Source organism: Zalophus californianus, chromosome 16 (genome assembly GCF_009762305.2).
Source record: "Zalophus californianus isolate mZalCal1 chromosome 16, mZalCal1.pri.v2, whole genome shotgun sequence".
NCBI classification, from domain to species: domain Eukaryota; kingdom Metazoa; phylum Chordata; class Mammalia; order Carnivora; family Otariidae; genus Zalophus; species Zalophus californianus.
This window is the reverse complement of record NC_045610.1, coordinates 19,028,034-19,046,845: the sequence shown is the minus strand read 5'-3', so window position 1 is coordinate 19,046,845 and position 18,812 is coordinate 19,028,034. Positions and strand designations below refer to the sequence as shown.

The following is an 18,812-nucleotide window of genomic DNA, read 5'->3' as shown; positions in this document are numbered from 1 at the left end:
CCAATGCTCTGCGAACCAGCTGGAGGACAAGTACTTTAGGCCCCTTCCCACTAGATGGCGGCCCCTAAACCCACATAGAAATTCTGGAACCTCCACTGTCCCCATCTTCCAAGGGTTCAGCTGCGGCCGCAGAATTGCAGGAAGCGGACCCTCCGGGCCCCTGCCCCGCCCCATCCGGGGGTCGTGGGAAGCCCCCAGGCTGAAGGCGGGAGTACCGTGTGTAGGGGGGTATCGGTGTAGGGGGGGCCGGTTGGGGGGGTGGGTAGGGCGGGGGAGACGAGGCTCCCCCCCCCCCCCCCCCCCCCCGGCTCTGGGCATCCGGGGGAGGAGCTGGCGCGTAGCAGCCACTCCCGGGGCGCAGGGGCGGGGCGGTGTCGCACAGCCCGAGCCCGCCGCCGAGGGGGGAAGCTCTGGGCCGCGGGGCGCGGGGCTCAGGGCACCGGGCGCGGATCCGGGCCCCGAGGGCGCGGGCCGGGCGGCAGGTGCGCGGCGCGGACTACAAGTCCCAGCATGCCCAGCTACCCTGACCCGGCCCCCGCTGCCACTTAAAAGCTTCGGGAGCCGCAGCCGTCGGGTCGCCGCGGCTTTCGCTTTGCCGCCGCTGCTGGGCGGGCGGGAGGAGCGGGCTCGGCGGCCGGTTGTCCTCGCGTCCGCGTTTCGGCTGCGCCGAGGGGCGCCCCTCGTCCAGCCCTCCCGGCTCGCGGATTCCCTCCCGAGGCGCCCGCGCCCCCCGGGCTCCCCGCCTCGGCCACCCCGCGGCCCCGATGCCGAGGCATGGATAGAGCGGCGCTGCGCGCGGCGGCGATGGGGGAGAAGAAGGAGGGCCGCGGCGGGGGGGACGCGGCGGCCGCGGACGGGGGCCCCGGGGCCGCAGCCAGCCGGGCGCTGCAGCAGTGCGGCCAGCTCCAGAAGCTCATCGACATCTCCATAGGCAGCCTGCGCGGGCTGCGTACCAAGTGCGCCGTGTCCAACGACCTCACCCAGCAGGAGATCCGGACCCTGGAGGTAAGGGGGCCGCGCGCCCGGGAAGCGGCCCCCAGCACCTCCCTCGCTGCCCCGGTGCACTCCTTCCCAGATGCATCCTGGAGCTCGGGCCGCCCCCTCCTCTCCTTCCTCCACTTGCTGATGAGGCGGCTTGGGGACCCCCCAGGACCAGCTCCTCACCTTGGGCGGGATTGGGGGGGAGGGGCGGAGTGGGAACTGGGGTGGAGGCTGGAGGCGCCCCTGGGCGGGGTGGGCTGCGTGCGGGCATCCCATGCTTCCCCATCTCTGCCCCCACCCCGTTTCCATTTTGCGGGGCTGCAGGACTCATTCTCCCACTGAGTCACACGCTGGACTTTTCCCTGTGTGACTGTGAGGAGCAGCCGTGGGCCGGGGTGACGAGGCGTGGGGGGTCCCCCTGAAGTGTGGCCACAGGCCCGCCATTCTCTGTCTTCCCCTCACGCCCCGGACTCGGGCTTGTTCCTTCCTTTCCTCTCTTCCAGGATTTTTGTCTGCCGCTTTTCAAAACGTGTTTGCTGAAACTGCATTTTTTACTGTTCAGGCATTTGGTGCTTTCCGTTCGCGCAGCCACAGCATTTCTCTGCTCAAAATATAATTACCCACCGACTCCCCCACTCCTCCTCACACACTGGATTTTGGTTTAGGGAGGATTGTGCTGGGGCATGACGCTTTTGGTGGGAAGATGACACTATTTAAGGGGTTCTGGAGGAGCTGCTCTCCAGTGTAAATAAGAATAAGATCTGCAGGCCCTCCTCCCTCAAATTATAGCCGGGAGGTGCAGTATTAAAAGGATTTGGAAGAACCAGTCAGAAGGGTGGTTGGGTTCTCAGAACGGGGGAGTCTTCACCCTCCCCCATACACAATAGAGGGAAACTAGTGCATTCCCAACTAGCTTTTGTCCAGAGACTCGAAAGGCTGCGAAATGCCAGGCGCCACTTCGTTGCTACCCCATCTTGAAGAAGTGCCTTCTTTCCGCCTTGCACTGGTACATCTGGCCTTCTGCAGATCTGGGGATGTTTTGTTTTATTAGAACCTTCATTTCTCAACCTCCCTGCACCCCCCAACCCCTTATTGCCGATTGCCTCTGCCAGTCAGGGATTTGAGCTCACCAGAAGCCCGAATCCCTGTTTGATCCAGAATGCTTGGGGTTGACTTCTCTCCTGCAGTTCTGTTTTCTTAAGAGCTACAAAACCAGGGACATTGGAAGCATCTAATCAGTGCTGGCTATTCCTTTTGTTCTGGTTGCTATAGCAGTGATGACCAGGGCTTTGCTTAAAAAACAAACCAACCAACAACCCCCCCCCCCCCCACCCCCCAGCTGTCCCTTCTTGCATGCACGCTGCTGTTTTCCAAGTGGTGAGAGAAACTGGTTTCTTGAACACAGCCGAATGTGTTTGCCCAGCAGAGTTCAATTTTTAAACTGATACAATAGGGGGCCTGTGTGGCTTAGTTGTGGGAGGAGGGATCGTCGTCGGGTAGCATGTGTCTGGTTGGATGGCTGTGTTACTGAGATGAGAGAAAGTTCTCTGTGTGGGCCTCTCTCGGATTGTCCCCCGTGTCTCTCTGAAGAGCTCCTGGTTCACAGAGTGGATACAGGAGAACCAGTTACTGTTCGTTCCCTGGAAATGGTGCCTTGCCCTCTAGGTACGCTGACTTCCAGGGTTGTTTTGTTTTGGCAAAGGTATGGCATCCGGACACCCCAAAGCATCCAGCTCTTTGGGTCTCTGGGCTGTGTTTATTCAGAGGCCAGAAACCCACGCAGAGGTCCAAAGGGAAAATACCCAGCTCCCTGTTGTCTCTATTGTGATGGGGATTTGGGTCCACCCCACTCCCTGAAAAGGCAGGACCTGGTTTGTTTTTTGGGATGGGAATTTAGACCCCAGGAACTGGTTCCCTAGGGCTGCCTCCAGCTAGTTTGAATGAGTCTCTTCACCCTGGAGGCCTGAGCCTCCTAACCTGGACAGGGAGGTTGGAGTGGATCTCTTCAGGCTCTTATGGCTCTAAATTCAGTGGTTTAGTAAAGGGCGCTCAGTTGGGTTGAATCAAACGTTTGTTACACATGCCCCTGTTTAAAAATAGTTCCAAAACCCAGATTTACCAAACTGATCAAATAGGGGGGAAGTAGTCAAAGAATTCTGCTTATAGGGACAGTGGGCGGACAGCTTTGAGTTCAGGTTTGGGGGTCTGGGTGACCTTGGGCAAGTCCCATGACTTCTGAACCTCAAGCTTTCCCATCTGTAAAATGGGGATGAGACCACAGAAACCTGCAGTGTTGCGAGTCTGTAAGTCCGTGTCTTACTACCAGAAGATTCTGCCTATAAACTTTCCCGAGGGAGGGTTCAGTGGCATTCACGACCCAGGCCACCTTCAGGAGAAGGTACTTCGACAGAGCTGGCTCTTATTTCCTGGAGGTGGGCGACCCAGGCCAGGAGACAGTCCCACCAGCATGTAGTGAGGTAAGCGGGGCAGTGGTGATGTCCGCTCTAGCTTTCTTTTCTGTTCTGCAAGCTCCTCTCCCATCGTATTCCAGGCCAGGGCCCCCAGAGCCTATGCTTGCAACACTGGATTCCTGGCTTTTGAAGAAAGGGGCCGACCAGAGGGGTTGGCTTACGCAACTGCGCCCGACTTCTCCCAGGATGTTAGGAACCCCAGCACGCTCTGGCCTTCGTTCACTAAGTGCTTGCTGGCAGAAACAGCACGTGGGATGCCCCTGGAAGTCTCTGACCTGGACTCAGCTGCTGGTGCCCGAGATTGCAGGCTGTGATGATGCGCGGGGGTCAGCATGTCCAGCTGCCCTGTGAGGACTTTTCTCTGTGTAGTGGTCCTGTTTGGATTCGACAGAGTGGAAGGAGCCAGGGTTTTTTAATGTTTGCCTCCTACCTGCTAGCCAGTGTGCTCGACCCTTCTCAGTCTCCTAATATTTCCTGGAAATCCACCAACCTTCACCACACAGTTTCTTCTCTCTAGATGGGGAAGGAGGAAGACAAAATCTGAACTCAAGAGTCTGAATTTGTAAACAGTGAGGCTACTTCATCCTAGCGGAAGCTGGTGCCCTGGCTCCATCAGACCCTCCTAGGGGGTCTGAGAACTCCACCGAGGCAGGATAGAATGTTCTCGTTCCCAGATATGCTCACACTGGGACACCTGGCTGGCCTCACAGCTGGGCCTGGAGTCCCAGGCCAGTTCACTCCCTCACGTATTCATCCTTTGGGGGCCGAGTCTGTGCTGGGCTCTGGGGAGAGAGCAGTGCCTCGTGAAGATTCATGTTTAGTGGCATGGTAACTTTGCCCTTTTCTGCCTACCTGCTAGTACTTTCCAGAAGAGGCCAAGGCCTACCAAGTCTCCTACCTTGTGCTCTTATGGAGAGAAGTCCCTCCTCTACAAGTGACTTAGAGAAGGGAGACCCCAAGGGATCTTGCCCTTGGGCCTTTCTGGGAAGGTGACGTTGGAGAGCTGTGGTGTAGGTACAGTCTGCACTTGGGCCGCTTTGGCTGAGGAGTGGCCCGGGAGACAGGAGGCGCCCACGGGAGGACTTGATGCTACTCAGAAGGTCGGTGGGGTTTGCCTTTCACCCAGCTTGATTGTGGGTGACGGGTGACGCAGAGGTTAGAACCCTGCTGTGTGGAGTACCTGAGCTCTCCCTGTGGTCCCAACCTCCCCCCCCCACCCCAGAACTGCTGGAAAGGAGAGGGCTGCCCTTTGTCCTCACAGATCAGGCCCTTGGGTTTGCATGAACATCCGTTCACTGGACACACCTTCAGTTATTACTGGTTCGCCTGCTGAGCTAACTGCAGCCACCCTGGCAAGGATTCTGAGATAGGGAGGATGCTCTCCTGGTCTTTGGGGGACACTTTTGAGTCCATTGGGGAGCCAGGCAGGTGAACCGTTACTGCGTCCGGTAACGTGGCTTGCTGAGTGCTTAGGGATCAGGAATATGACCGAACGGTTGGCCAGGCTAACCTTCTGTTGTTGTGGGAAATATTCCCAGAGTCTTGGTGTCCCAAATTATGTCCCCAGCAGAACTGTGAGCGAAAGCTGGTTTCCCTTTCCCCACCAGCCATTGCTCCAGAGTGGGGCGTTTCTCTCCTTCTGCTCCGTTGCCAGAGTTCCAGCCTCCTGCTGGAGGGATGCCGAGATGGGGCACTGTCCCCTCTGGTGTATCCTTTTGCCTTGGCAACTTTTTCCCTGGTGGAACTTGCCCCCGGCGTTCCTCAGCGGTGGCCTGGAGAGGATGCTACCGTTTTCTGAGGCTGGGGAGGGCTGGGTGGTGCTGGAGGAAGGCCTCACCCGAGTCTGCAGCCCAAGTTCATGTGAGTGCCAGGAGGCCGCCGGTTTGCTGCCTGGGGACACTAATGGGAAGGCCTCCTTCCCCTCTGGGCCGGCCCCGCATTCTGGGGAGCTGCATTCCCCACCACAAGTGTTCTGGACCTGCCTGCTGGCCATGGTCTGGAGAGGGACTGCAAAGGGTCTGGTCCTCAGTGACGGTGTCTGCAGCTGTGGGGGGGATGTAGCAACACCTGCGACCAAGCCTCTTTAAACTGTGCTTTTTAAAAAGTATACGTCTTTTTCAGAACAGACGGATTGGAATCTTCTCTCGCATTCAGTTCGAAGAGAAAGCCATGTAGGCTCCTTTGGGGTTATGGGAATGGCCTGCCCGCACGGTGGGGGCAGACATGGGACAGCAACAGTCTTGTTCACCTGTTCTGGGTCGAGCACTCTGCTACGCCCTTGACTTATATTGCCTTAGGAGGGTTTATTCTCATTTTGCAAATGAACACATCACGGCTCAGAGGCCTTAGGAGACTGAGCGAGTAGGCGCCCGGACCTGGGTTGCCTGGTCTCCAGAACTGCATTCGGAACTTTGCAACTGCTGCTGGCAGCCGTGCTGGCCCTTCTGATCAGGATCGTGGCTGCTGAGCCCCGGAAAGTGGCCAGTAACAAAACACGGGCAGCGCAGGGGTGTTGGTTGGGTGGCTCCGTTCCCGAAGACTGGGCCTGCTGGTGGCCACCCCAGGCTCTGCAGCCTCTGAGCTGGGCTTGGGTCTGCTTCCCTGAAGTGCAGCCCGGCACATCCTCCAAGACAGGTCTGTGATGCAACCAGCTCTGGGCTGGCGTCACTGAGAAACGAGAAGCTGCCTGGAGATCAGCTTGCTCATAATTTTTTTAATGGATACCTGCCTTATTCTTTCTGAATAAACCCTCTGATGTGCAGACTATTCTTTAGCTTTCTACTTTTTACAGAAATATCTTAGAGATACACATAATGGTCTGTGTTCGGTGTAAAAATGAAAATACGGATGAACAAAAGAAAAAAAAAACACCCATAATGCCACCTCTCAGATCTGGTTAATTCTTATTAACGTATTGCTGTATATTCCTCCAGTGTTTCTGTCCTCTGCATTTGCCTACAGACGTGCATGTATATATTTGTGGAGCATGTCATGTGTATTGCTTTATAATGCAGGATCTTCTCTCTACATCAGTACACACAGATATACGTCATCACTGTCGGCGGCTGTGTTGTGTGGTCATACCATCAGTTCATCGAACCAGTCCTCCTAGTGTTGGCCATTCAGGCTGTTTTCAGGTCCTGCTTTTATAAATCCTGCTGCAGAGAGTCGCTTCCTAGAAGTAGAATTTGCTGGCTCAAAGTATGCAATCCGAATCCTATTTTTTAAAATCTTTAGGGCATAGGGGCGCCTGGGTGGTTCAGTCAGTGAAGCGCCTGCCTTCAGCTCAGGTCATGATCCCATGGTCCTGGGATCGAGCCCCGCGTGGGGCTCCCTGCTCAGCGGGGAGTCTGTTTCTCCCTCTGCCCCTCCCCCCTGCTCGTGTGTGCGTGCACTGCCCCCCCACCTCATGCTCTCCCTCCCTCAAATAAAATAAAATAAAATAAAATAAAATAAAATAAAATAAAATAAAATAAAATCTTTGGGGCATAATATAGTGCCCCTTCCCCAACATGAATGCCAGGATTTATAAAATGTTAGCCTTTATGCATTTACCCCTTTGCCCCTGCATCTGCATCTGCATCCACCGTGAGATCGAGGACTGTGAACAGGAGACAGGAAGGACATGGTCCCCGAGGCTGAGGTACTGGGTTCTTTGTCAGAAATTACGGGTTCTAGTTTTGTAGCTGCCGTGGCTGAGGTTCTGGGGTACGTGTCAAGGACTGTGGGTTCTAGTTTTGTAACCACAAAACTGCAGCAAAGTTGGGAGGGTGCTCGGGCTGACCAATTAGAAGAGGGAATGTTCTTTGGCCCAAGACAGCAGAGGGGGTGCTGGGTATCAGGTTGGGCGCCTCTGTGCGGTGAGGTCTTTATCCCCAGGAGCTCATGAAAGTCACGTCACTGAACTGGAGCCTCGTTTTCCTCACCAACCACAAATACTGATCAGATAGCTATTTGGGGTGTCTTGGCAAGAGGGTTTCAAAGGATCTTGGGCTTTCCATCTGGTCCAGCCCTGTCATCGTGCAGGCAGGTGAGGAGACTGAAGGCCTGAGGGTGAAGTGACTCGGCAGGAATCCCATGAGAGAATTGACCGGGTGGAGGAGGGACCGAGCACTGGGCTGGGATTCAGACCACAGGGGCCATGTAGACTGAGGGCAGCAGCAAGCTTCCTACCCGTCCTGTGCTGCTGGGGTCCTCCACTTCCAGGAGTTTCCTGCAAAAGCAAGCAGCTGGGTTTGCCTTCCCAGCCCTGATCTCGGTGTCTTGGGGACCCTGGGCAGTGGAGAGATTCTTGGGGAGCAGCTTGGGGTATCCTGTGCGTGGGCCCACTGGTTTTTTTGAAAACCAGTCCAGCCAATGGGCGGGCTCAGTCAGAATGGTCTCTCTGAGTCTTTGAACCTGACTATGTACTTTCAAGGGCTTCTTATCCTTCCACTGAAAGATCTCCTGGGACTTGGGTGCGTGTGAACTTTTACTCCTGTAGGGCCTGCTGCTTGTCTTAAATTTGTGCAGATGTTGCGTTATCTGCCGCAATACATTGTTGTTGGTTTTAATGTCAAGGTAACAAATGATGTGCTAACACTTCCAGAAGATACAACCTTTTAATCCAATGTCTTTGCGTCCATCTTGGCTTTCTGCCCTATCGCAGACCCCAGGTAGAGATGCAGAGGGGTTCTCTGGGGATAGATGCTGGGATCAGAAATGCTTGTCATTTGTTCCTAGGCGTGGCTGTTTCTCATCTGCATCGAAAAAGCCTCAATTTGGGCTGCGGCCACGTATAAAACCTATATATTTATATACATCTCTATTTCTCTGCCATTCTGGCCTTGGTGGGCAGCAGTGTGCTTTAACTGGGCGGATTGCCTTTCAAAATAATGGAGCTGAAGTATCCTGTTTGCTTGCCATTTTTCTCCCCCTTTTCACTTTTCCACCCACAGAATAATTGCAAGAATGAATTAAGACTTGTGTTTAAAATTAAAAAAAAAGAAAAGAGGGGAAAGAAAGCATACTGAAGTCCGTGGAAAGACCAGCTGCGGTTAGGAAAAGTAACTTTTTGCACAGGACAAACTACAGACTCCACTCTGTAACATTGGTGAGGGTTTTGCTTTTCTGGTGAGATAAACTGCTTATAGAGTGGTGGGGCTTTCTTCAGAATGACACCTGGAAGGTTTTGAGTCCCAAGGGTTTGGTTTGGGCATGGTAGAGCAGGACCAGCTTTATTCATGGTGCATTCAGAGTTTTTACTGGCTGGGGAAAAAGTTACAGGCATATGTAAAAAGTGACTTGAGTGTTCTCCATCATTGGGCGCTGTCTTGAGAGCCCCCTCCCTCCAGTCTGGGGCCCTTGAGAGGGCTTAATGCAGCTTTTCCTATACGGTATCTGTGAAAGAGCCCTTCTGGGGGTTGAGAATGTGCCACATCAGCCCTCTCCTGGAGATTCCTGAAGATGATTAGTGTTTTAAAGGCTCTGAGAAGTCCTGCAGCAAGTGCTTCCAAACTTATTATTTATCCAGGGCTCTTTATTCCACTGAACATAGTTGGGGAAATACTTCCTTAAGCCATGAACAGGGAAAGAGGCAAGAAAGTGAAGCCTTAGTTTCAGCTAAGCTTTATGTTTTTATGATGTTGGGGTCCCATTTGAGATTTCAGTTTAAATCAGGTGGGTTGAGGAGAGGTTGGTGACTCCCTAGACTTACCAAGCTGTGTGGGGTTGCCTTTTGTCGAGGGAGGTGCTTTCCAAAGGGAGGCAGAGTGTGTTGTGGGCACCACACTAGCACTTAAAGATTTATTTCACTTAATCCTTCCAACTAGGTGAGGAAAGCAGGCCCGCAGAGGTCTGGGTGCCTGGAGTCCTTGCTCCTGCCCCTGGCCCTGCGTGCCAGTTTGCCTGGTGTCAAGGGCGTGCTCACTCAGGGTCTACCAGGAACCTTTGACCTTGCCAGTGGGCAGAAAACAATCCAAGAGAAATGCAGATGGCTGTGGGTGTGTTTGAGCCTGGGGCTGCTGAGGGCAGGGGAAGGGCTGGGCTTTAGACAAGGAATGCTTTTTAAAACAGAAAAGGAAATGCTGGCTCAGAATGGAAAGGAAAGGAAGCAGCTTCCTGTTTCTGTCGTGCTGGCTTTTTGTGAAAGGAGGAGCCCTCTCTAGCCCCTTGGCCAGTAGAGGCCTGGGTCTGCCGGGGCCACTGTAGGTACGCTGGACGCACTATTCTCACACCGCTGCCTGAGGTCTCAGAAGTAGAGGGCTGGTTTCACCCTTTTTCATTTTCTCCAGATTACTGATCAGATGGATGTACGATTAAGTGACTGTCCATGTTACAAAATGGATGTATCATAACAGCAGACTTTTTGCAAGCTTACTCCATGCCTGGCCCCCCTGGTAGGAGTTTTATGTGCCATTTACTCCCCCCAGCAACCTTGTGAGGAAGGTCCTATTGTTATCCCCATTTTATAGAGGAAGAAACTGAGGTACAGAGAGGTTAAGTGACTTGCTCAGAGGCACACAGCCAAGGAGAGACCAAGCTGTGACTTAAACACGGACAGTCTTGATGACCTGCTTGTACTGCCTGCCTTGCATTTGCAGATTCCTTTCTCATCCTCCTGAAAAATCCGTTGGCATAGAATACTTTTTTAAGACTCTGGTGGCTTTGTCTGGGATCCAGAGGGCAGCCCCAAAGCCTGGGCCAGGCCCTGGTGATTTTTAGATGAAATGCCTGGGTTTGAGTTTACATGTTTTGAAAACTCTATTATGGAACTGTTCAAACATGTACAAAAGTAGAGAGAATGGTAGGGTGAACTCCCACATAGCGACCCCCCACTTTCAGTAATAACCAGCTCTGTCCAGTCTTGGGGTCATCTATGGCATTTGCCCTCTTAAGTAAGCCTGGTTTTGGGAGTGGTGGCGCTGGGCGGTTGGTTGGCCTTAAGAAAGCAGAGTGACCTGGGGAGGTCTTCTAGTCTAGCCCTCTGCCTCCGAGCAGAACCGTACCTACCCCAGCAGGCGGGAGGAACCTCTGTACTTTTTCCCATGAAATGACTGTCTCCGTTTCCTCCGGAAGCTTGCTCTGGCTTCTAGCAGCCCACACGGTGCAGGGAGGCCATGCCGCCAGCTAAGCCAAATCTCCTGCCTGCACCGGACACCTGTTCTCAGATGATGAAGTCCAGGAATGGTGCATCGCCTTCCTTAGTGCCACCACTGCCCCGTGGGCCACCACAGCCCGCGGTCACACTGTGGCGGTCCCCATTTCCAGCCCACTCATCTCCCTGACTCTAGTATCTCTTCTGTCTTTTCTCTTGCTTTATCCACATACCACGAGATGTGTGTATTTCAGCCAACATTTATTGAACACTGCTAAGGGCGGGCCCAGGGAGAAGAGTGGGTGAGGAAGGGCAGACCCAGTGTCCAGAAGCTCCAGGCTTGCTTGTCCTTCAGGCTTCGTGTCTCATGGTTCTGCTCTGTCCTTCCTGACGCCTGGTCTTACTGACCACCTCTGGCTTCTTTTCTTTGTGCTTTCTTGCCCCCCCGAAAGGTGGTTTCCTTTGTCATCTTGTTTTGCTTCTTGCTCTATTCTCAAAAGCATTTCTCAGGTGCCCTGACACTTTTTGCTAGCTGTTTCAGATCTGGATTGGCCTCCCCAACACAGTCATGATCCGGAAAGGACAGTCTTGAGCACTAAGGAGGACATGAAGGGGTACAGTGAGGACCTCAGGGTGTGCATGGGCTCTGGGGGGGCAGAAGGTCACGTACACGTCAGGACTCTTCTTGCTGGCTCTTGGGCAAGTTCTTTAGCTTTCTGAACCTCAGTTTCCTTGTTAGTTAAAAGGGAATAGGAATAGATTTCTTTTGGACTCCTGTGAAGTGTTGGCTGAGATAAGGAAGGTGGGTTGGACAGTGCCTGGTACTTAGAAGGGATTCAGTACTTTTTTTTTTTTTTTTTTAATTTATTTGACAGAGCACAAGCATGGGAAGTGGCAGGCAGAGGGAGAGGGAGAAGCAGGGAGCCGGATGTAGGACTGCATCCCAGGACCCCTGGATCATGACCTGAGCTGAAGGCAGACGCTTAACCGGCTGAGCCACCCAGGTGTCCCTGGATTCAAAACTTTTTAACCTCTCTCAGCACTGTTTGGTCATTTTAATTGCCGCATGATATTCCATCCAGCGGACATGCCGTAATTTGCCAAAGCATTTCCCCTATTATTGGACATTTCGGTTGTTTCCAGATTTCTGCTATTATAAACAATGTGACTGTAATCATCTTTGTACAGGCGCCTCTTTATTTTTGTTCCAATTCTGAATTCATTTCCTTGGGATAATTCCCAGGAATGGAGTTATTGGGTCAAAGAGCCTGGATCCTTTTCGTGATGGGAATTGCTAAACTGTACTCCATTTTTATGCTTTTCGAATGATAGCTATCTTAAAAATCGTACTCCTGGGTACATATCTTGTTTTTTTTTCAATCTTCTTGGGCCTCTGTTCTTCTCCCCCATTTTTTCTTTATTTTTATTTTTTGGCCTTGTTAAATCATTCCCCCCCCCTTTCTGTCTTTTATTTAAAAAACAAAACAAAACACCCAGATAATAATGGACAAGTGAAATTGTAAGATATTTAAAGTGTGGAAATCTTTCCCCATCCCGAATTTGCTGTTTATTTCTCCCTTCTGTCGATTCATTCAGTGACTGTTGAGCATCTCCTATGTGCCATGCACTGTTTTAGGCCCTAAAAAGAAGCAGTGAGAAGACAGAGTGGTTCCTTTAGTGGAAATAGAAAGATCAGAGCCAGCAGACAGGGAAGGGGGCCTGGGAAAAAGGAATCTGGAAGTGGGTGAGAGTGATGGGGGCAGGGAGAAGGTTGCTGCTTTAGCTTGGGTGGCCAGGAAAGGCCTTCCCAGAGGTGACACTTGAGCTGAGTCTTGAACAGATGAGAAAGCAATGGCATTACGAAAACCTGGGTGAAGAGTATTCCAGGCCGAGGGACCGACTTGTGGAAGAGTCCTCAGGCAGAAATGAGCCTGGTGTTTTCAAAGACGGGAAAGGAGGCCAGGGTGCCTAGAGGTCAGTGGGAAGTGGTGGTCCATGCAGACCCTGGTTGGCTGTGGGTGACACGCCCTGAGGTCAGGGTTGCAGGCAAGAGTTTGGAAACAAGACTGTTTCCCTAGAGTTGGACCATGGTAAAGACCTCATGTACTAACTCAGCAGGTATTGCCCGCCAGTTACATGCCAGGCAATGTTCTGGGATACCAGAGTAATAAGTAAAGAGTAAATAAGAAAGTCGGCTTCTCGGAGGAGTTTGTAGATGAGTAAACCACTAGAAGGTGCTGGTGAGGGTGTGAATGAAAGCCCGTCAGGCCGCATAGTGACTCATCTCTACCTCCTGAGGTGTGCAGGGACTTGGGAAATGTTTCTTGATTTGAACCAAGCTGTGCTGTGTGCCACCAGCCTTCACTCTGCTAACTGAAACTCAGTTCTCTCCTGTAAGGCCTGGCAGCCTCAGCCTGCCAAGTTGGGGGGTCAGGGGGGGACCCTGGGCCTCTTGCAGGGAAGGGGCCCTGAGAACTGAGGTTGCCAACTCGGAAGTGGGGCTGCTGATACCAGGTATGAGTATCTAGATGCCACTTATGGGAAACAAAGCTGAGAAATAGACATGGGAAACCCCCTTCTTGCTGAACGACTCTGCCTGGCCCCATCCTTCCCAGACCAGGGACTCTGACTTGTGAGTCTTTTTGGGAATATAGACTAGAGGACACTGTGCTTTTCAAGGTTTTCTTCCTTTAGGGGAGAGCAGAGAGATGGAGGGGGCCAGTGAGGTCCGAGCAGATGGTCCGAGATACTCAACCTCGGGGCAGCCTAGAATATATTCACTTAGTGTGCTGTGACCCTGTGGCAGTTCCAGGAACTGGGCCTGTGGAAGCCGTTGGCTGCCATTTTGCCTGGAACAGGCTAGACGACTCGTAAGCTGTAGGGTGCTCTGATAGCATCGAGTTGGGGGTCAGCTTTGACCAGCTCCTTGCGTTTCTAATCTATGAGTCTATTGCCAACTGGGAAGGGAAGGCCAGACCCTAGGAATATGGTGTCTGGGGCTCCTCATGCCTTCCTCCCTCAGTAACAGCTAAGCAGAGGCAGACTTGCCCAACTTCAACAAATCAAGCTTTTTACAGATGTTCTCTCTGTTAACTCTTCAGTAATGATAACTTTACTAGCCCACTCTGTGGATGAGGAAATAAGGCCCAAAGTCACACAGTAATTGGTGGAGCTGCGGTTCAAATCTAGAACTGTCCGAGTTCACATTCGTCTTCATTTCTCTGCACCCTTCCGAAATCTGCTTGACCTGGGGTCTTGTCTGGAGCAGAGGGGTCAGAAAAGGCTTTGGTGACACCTGGCGTTTTGGAAGAACTAACGCTAGGTGGAAAACGGTTTGAAAATCTCTCCTTTTCCGCACCGTTTGACCTCAAAGTTGTAAAGAAGACAGATGAGACCCAAGTGGTTGGAATCCAGATTAGCAGGTGACCATTTGCAGCAGAAAGGAGGCACAGCGGGAGGTGGATGGCTCCTAATGGGGAAGGAAGATGGGGAGAGGCACATCCTTGTGTGGGGGAGGGTAGGGGGAAGCGGGTTCACAGCCAAGGCTCTTATCTGAGTCCATCTCAAAAAATTTGGCTTCTGTTTCAAAAGCGCTCTGGTTAGAAAGGCAACGTAGTGGGTCCCACTTGGGCCTGGTGCGGACAACTTGTAGGCACAGTTGGATCTCAAATGTTGGTGGTGAATTTCGGGAGAAAGAATTTAAGTCCCTGGGGAGATTCCTCTTGGTGGCCCTGATGCACCCTGGCCCAGGGGACAGAACAGAGCGAGGAAGAATCCATCAGCAAATGGAAACTTGTCTCTTCAGGAGACAGGAAACTTTTTATGTGTGGTTGATCTGGTGGTTTAGGAGGAGAGGTGAGCAGTAGAGACAAAGCACTGGGCCAGTCTTGCAACGGCATCTTTGATAATTTTGAGAGTTTTAGGAAGTAGTTAAAAAAAAAAAAGTAAAAAGAAACCAAAAGCCAAAGATGTCGTTTCTTCCCCATACCTGTGAGCGGCCGGCCACGCGGGGCTACGATTTGCCATGTGACTGGTGGAAACTGGTTTGTTTGCGCCCCCCGCCCACCTTGGGTCCCTAGACCAGAGGGGGCTTCTGACTCTTCTTAGAAGGAGACTTAGGTGGCCTCAGATGACCAGCCCTTGTCTTGGGCATCTCACAGCTTAAACTAAACTTCCTCTCAGGCCCTGTTTGGTTTAAGCAGTTTCCTGGTGTGGCAGGATTTGTTTTTTTAGCGCCCTGCTGGTCAGAGCCCCAGTCCCACTTGTCACAGCTAACGGGCCTCTGTCACCCCGTGGTGCCAAACTAGGCTGGGCTTGCGTTCTGAAAGTCACACTTGCTGTTCTGAGGAAGTGGAGCAGGAGTGGGCTCCTGGGGTCCACTGCCTGGGCTGGCCACTCCTGCCTCCTCTTTCCCATTTTAATCACAGGGTAGATTTCTCTCTCTCTCTCTCTCTCTCTTTTATTAGAGTAAATTCTGGGGATGCCTGTGTGGCTCAGGTGGTTAAGTGGCTACCTTTGGCTCAGATCATGATCCCAGGGTCCTGGGATCGAGTCCCGCATCGGGCTCCCTGCTCAGCGGGGAGCCTGCTTCTCCCTCTGCCTCTGCCTCTCCCCCTGCTCATGCTTTCTCTCTCACTGTATCTCTGTCTCAAGTGAATAAATAAAATCCTAAAAAAAAAAAAAGTAAATTCTGCCCCTGATACGGTGGTCGAACTCATGATCCCAAGATCAAGACTCGCATGCTCTACTGACTGAGCCGGCCAGGCGCCCCCACAGGGGGGGATTCTTGGTCTTGTTCTAGAAAGCTCTGCTGGCCCATACAGCGCTGCTCCTGTATTTGGATAAGAGGCTGGGAGGGTGAGCAGCACCTTGTAGGTAGGAGCACAGATTCTCGGCACTTGACAGCCTGGGTTCAAGCCCCACCCCTTTCCTGGCTAGCTGTGCATCCTTGGGCAAGTGGTGTAACCTGTCTGAGCAACAGTTTCTTAAAATGGGGATTATAACAGGATTGTTGTTCACAGTAAGCGAGATGAGCTGTGCAAGATACAATGCCTGGCGCAGAGTAAGAATCTTTTTATATTTGTTTTTTCCAGCAAGTATTTAATTAGTGGGTGCCCCCCCCCCCCCGCCCCGTGGGCTGGGCACTGTTCTAGACTTGGGGAAATAACAAAATGGGCAAACGTATCAGCTTTGTAGAACTTCGGTTTTGGTGTTGGGCGATGGTAAGACAGTAAGTGAGTAAGTAAAATAGATTGATAAATTATGACTGTGCTGTAGAAACCATGAGAGCAGGATAGAGCGCCAGGGGCAAGGGGTGATACAAATTTTCTTTTTTCTTTTTAAGATTTTTATCTACTTATGAGAGAGGGAGAGCATGGAGGGGAGGAGCAGAGGGAGAGGGACAAGCCAACTCCAGGCTGAGTGCAGAGCCCAACGCGGGGCTCGATCCCATGACCCTGAGATCATGACCTGAGCCGAAGCCAAGAGTTAGACGCTTACCCGACTGAGCCACCCAGGCGCCCCCAGGGGTGGTATGATTTTAAGCGACGGGTCAGGATGGCTTTGCAGAGGAGGTAATACTTGAATAAAGAGCTCAGAAGGGTAGAGCGAGACGCCACGGGGATACACCTGGGAAAGAGCTTTGGAAGCTGAGCACTAGCCAGGGCAGAGGCCCAAGGGAGTGAGTTGGAAGTCCTGACGCACCTCCAGCTGGTGCCCTGGGCAACTCCCAGGGAGGTGCCGCGCTCGGGGGAGCCCGGAGCCCGGCAGCTCGGAGGAAGGGTGATGGGGCCAGAAGGCTGTGAAGCGTTCCAGGGCCATAGGTGGCTCTTCAGCGGCCTTGAGTCCATCCTGTAGAATCCTCTAGGGATTTTGAAACTCAGCCCTCATTTCTTACTACAAAATGGAGTTTGGGGATAGTATACGCACGAAAGCTGCTCCCAAAAGCTCTGTTGCTGACCTTCTGGAAGCGTACTGGGAAGCGGGTCCTGTTTCTGATGCGAGGGTGGGCAAGCTGTGGCCGCTTGGATTCATCCCACAAACGTCCACGGAGCGCCCACGAGAGTGGATCGTGCCAGCAGGGCTTTCTCTCCTCATCCGTAACACCAGGACAGTAGATAACTCTTTGACTCGATTCATCCCTCCAAGGGAGCTTATTCTAAGGCAGTTACTCCGCGGAAAAGAAATGCAACATTTATGAGGGTATGTGCATTATCTGTAATACAAAAAAGCCCCCCCAAAACAGATGTCTAGCGGCAAAGGGATAGTTAAACAGGCCGCGGTAGAGCACACAATGGGTTATTACGTGCACGGGTGCTCTTAGGAAGACGGGGTGACAGCATGACCATATTTATGATTATTACATTAAGTGGACATATACAGAATGCAAAATTGCATGTGCGCAGCGTTTGTAGTTATATAAACACATGTAAAAATATATCTGCCTGTGGAAAGATCTAGAAGAGAAATGCATTGTGTGTGTGGGGAACTGTTTTTGGAAAAATTCCTTTATTATCATTACTATTTTAATTCATTCATTTATTAAGGTAGTGAATGTTTGAGGGCCTCCCACCCTTGATACGGTGGTGGGCCTGACCTGAGCCCCCTGGTGCAAGGTCCCACTTTGCTCAGCCGCCTTACCTTCTCAGTGCCCTGGGACGGAAGGCTAGCAGCGTGGTTTGATGCAGAGCTCAAACCTGCCGGGGTAAAAATGAATCTTGGTCCTGCGCTTTTCCCCAGGGTGTTCAGGCCTTTGTTGAGCTGGTCCCGGATTCGGCTGAGAGGCAGAGAAATTTCCAGAGCCTCCACCCCTCCTGAGGGTAGTGAACTATTCCCAGCAAGCAGTCCTGTGGGAGCAGAGCCTGCCTGGCACCGAAAAGGCTTCCCGGGTTTTGGGGATGTCGCAGAAAGGAGAACCACTGTTGTGGGCTCTTTCTCTAGGTGCCAAACACTCAGGTGGTAGACCTTGCCTGTGAGACACGGTCCTGGGAAGCTGGTGGTTGGCTCAGAGAGACTCTTGTGGAAATGTTAGACAGCCACTTAATGGTGCTTGCTGCCCACACTCTGAGTAAAGTGCTCTGGGTGTTTGGACGATGGATGGAGGTGATGAGGAGGACATTTATGACAAAAGCAAACATTGATTGAATGCTCTCGATTCTGGGCTCTTAGCCAGGACCCAGAATACCACACCCCACCAGTCTTTCCAGCCGCTCTGGGAGGTTGGTGAGTTCTCACCACCCTTACATAGGAGGGAACAGAGGCCCAGAGAGGTGGGTTAGCCTCCTGACGTCACAGCAGTGGGGACAGAGGGGAGCCAAATCAAGATCTGGCTGACTGCAGAACCCACGCCTTTGCATTTTCTGTGTCACAGCACGCTTTGGCTCCACAGAGACAAGTGTCACCTGTGGACCCCTCTCTGCCTCCCACTCCCACCCCCCATCCGTTCCTCCCAGAATGCCATTGCCTCTCCCCTTGGCAGCCCCTCCACTCAGCACACCACATGCTTCCGGGACAGCCTTCTTTAAGAAGTGTGATTAGAGCCCTCCTGCGTTAAAGGAAGGATTTCCTGTCTCTTTTAAGGACAAAGACTGTGTGTGACCTCTTCACCCAGAAGTTTGAGGGCCCTAATACAGCGCTTGGCACATCGCAAGTGCTGAGTAATTAAATGAGGATTATTGTAATCAGTGCTAAATTAACCTCACCGCATTCCTAAAGAAATAATGTGCATCAAAAATAATAATAATAATAATGATGATGATGATGATGTGCATCCATGCAGAAGGCTCTCCAGTCCAGAAGTTGGGGAAATGGCCTCTGGAACCAGACCCAGACAGCCTGGGTTTGAATCGTGCCTGTGCCATCGCTTGCTCCTAATCTTGGTGATGTTGTTATTTCTCTGGGTGTCAGTTTCCCCATCTGTGCAATGGGGGCAGTCATAGTACGGTTAGGGCTGCCATGAGGATCAAATGTGTAAACGTGTAAAGCATGTGGAGCAGAGCTTTGCCACAGTAAGCACTTGATGAACGCGAATTACTGTTCTTTACCATTCCTGTTACTGTCCCACACAAGATTAAACAGAGCTGGACTTCTAGGGAGACTCCCCACATCCTGGATGTGGATTCTTACCCCACCTGTGGCTGCAGAGTACTGGTGAATGCCATGGACCTCCCTGCTGATTCTCCACCGCTGTCCTAGGGCTCTGTCGGTGGATCATTTCTCCAAGAAGACTGGATGCATGTCCGGTGCGGGGGGGGGGGGGGGGTGGCGGCAGGGAAGGCTGGCGTGGA

At 52.4% G+C, this 18,812-nt stretch overlaps 1 protein-coding gene across 5 annotated transcripts in view; it reads left to right on the top strand.

Moving 5' to 3' along the window:
- The first annotated feature begins 406 nt into the window (after positions 1–406).
- KSR1 (kinase suppressor of ras 1) overlaps positions 407–18,812 on the top strand; it is a 146,181-nt gene continuing 127,775 nt past the window's right edge. For all 5 annotated transcript variants that reach the window (XM_027625715.1, XM_027625717.1, XM_027625714.1 and 2 more), the window contains exon 1: positions 407–1,005. In XM_027625715.1, coding sequence (XP_027481516.1) covers positions 775–1,005 — 231 coding nt within the window. In that variant the 5' untranslated portion in view covers positions 407–774. The remainder of the gene's footprint in view (positions 1,006–18,812) is intronic.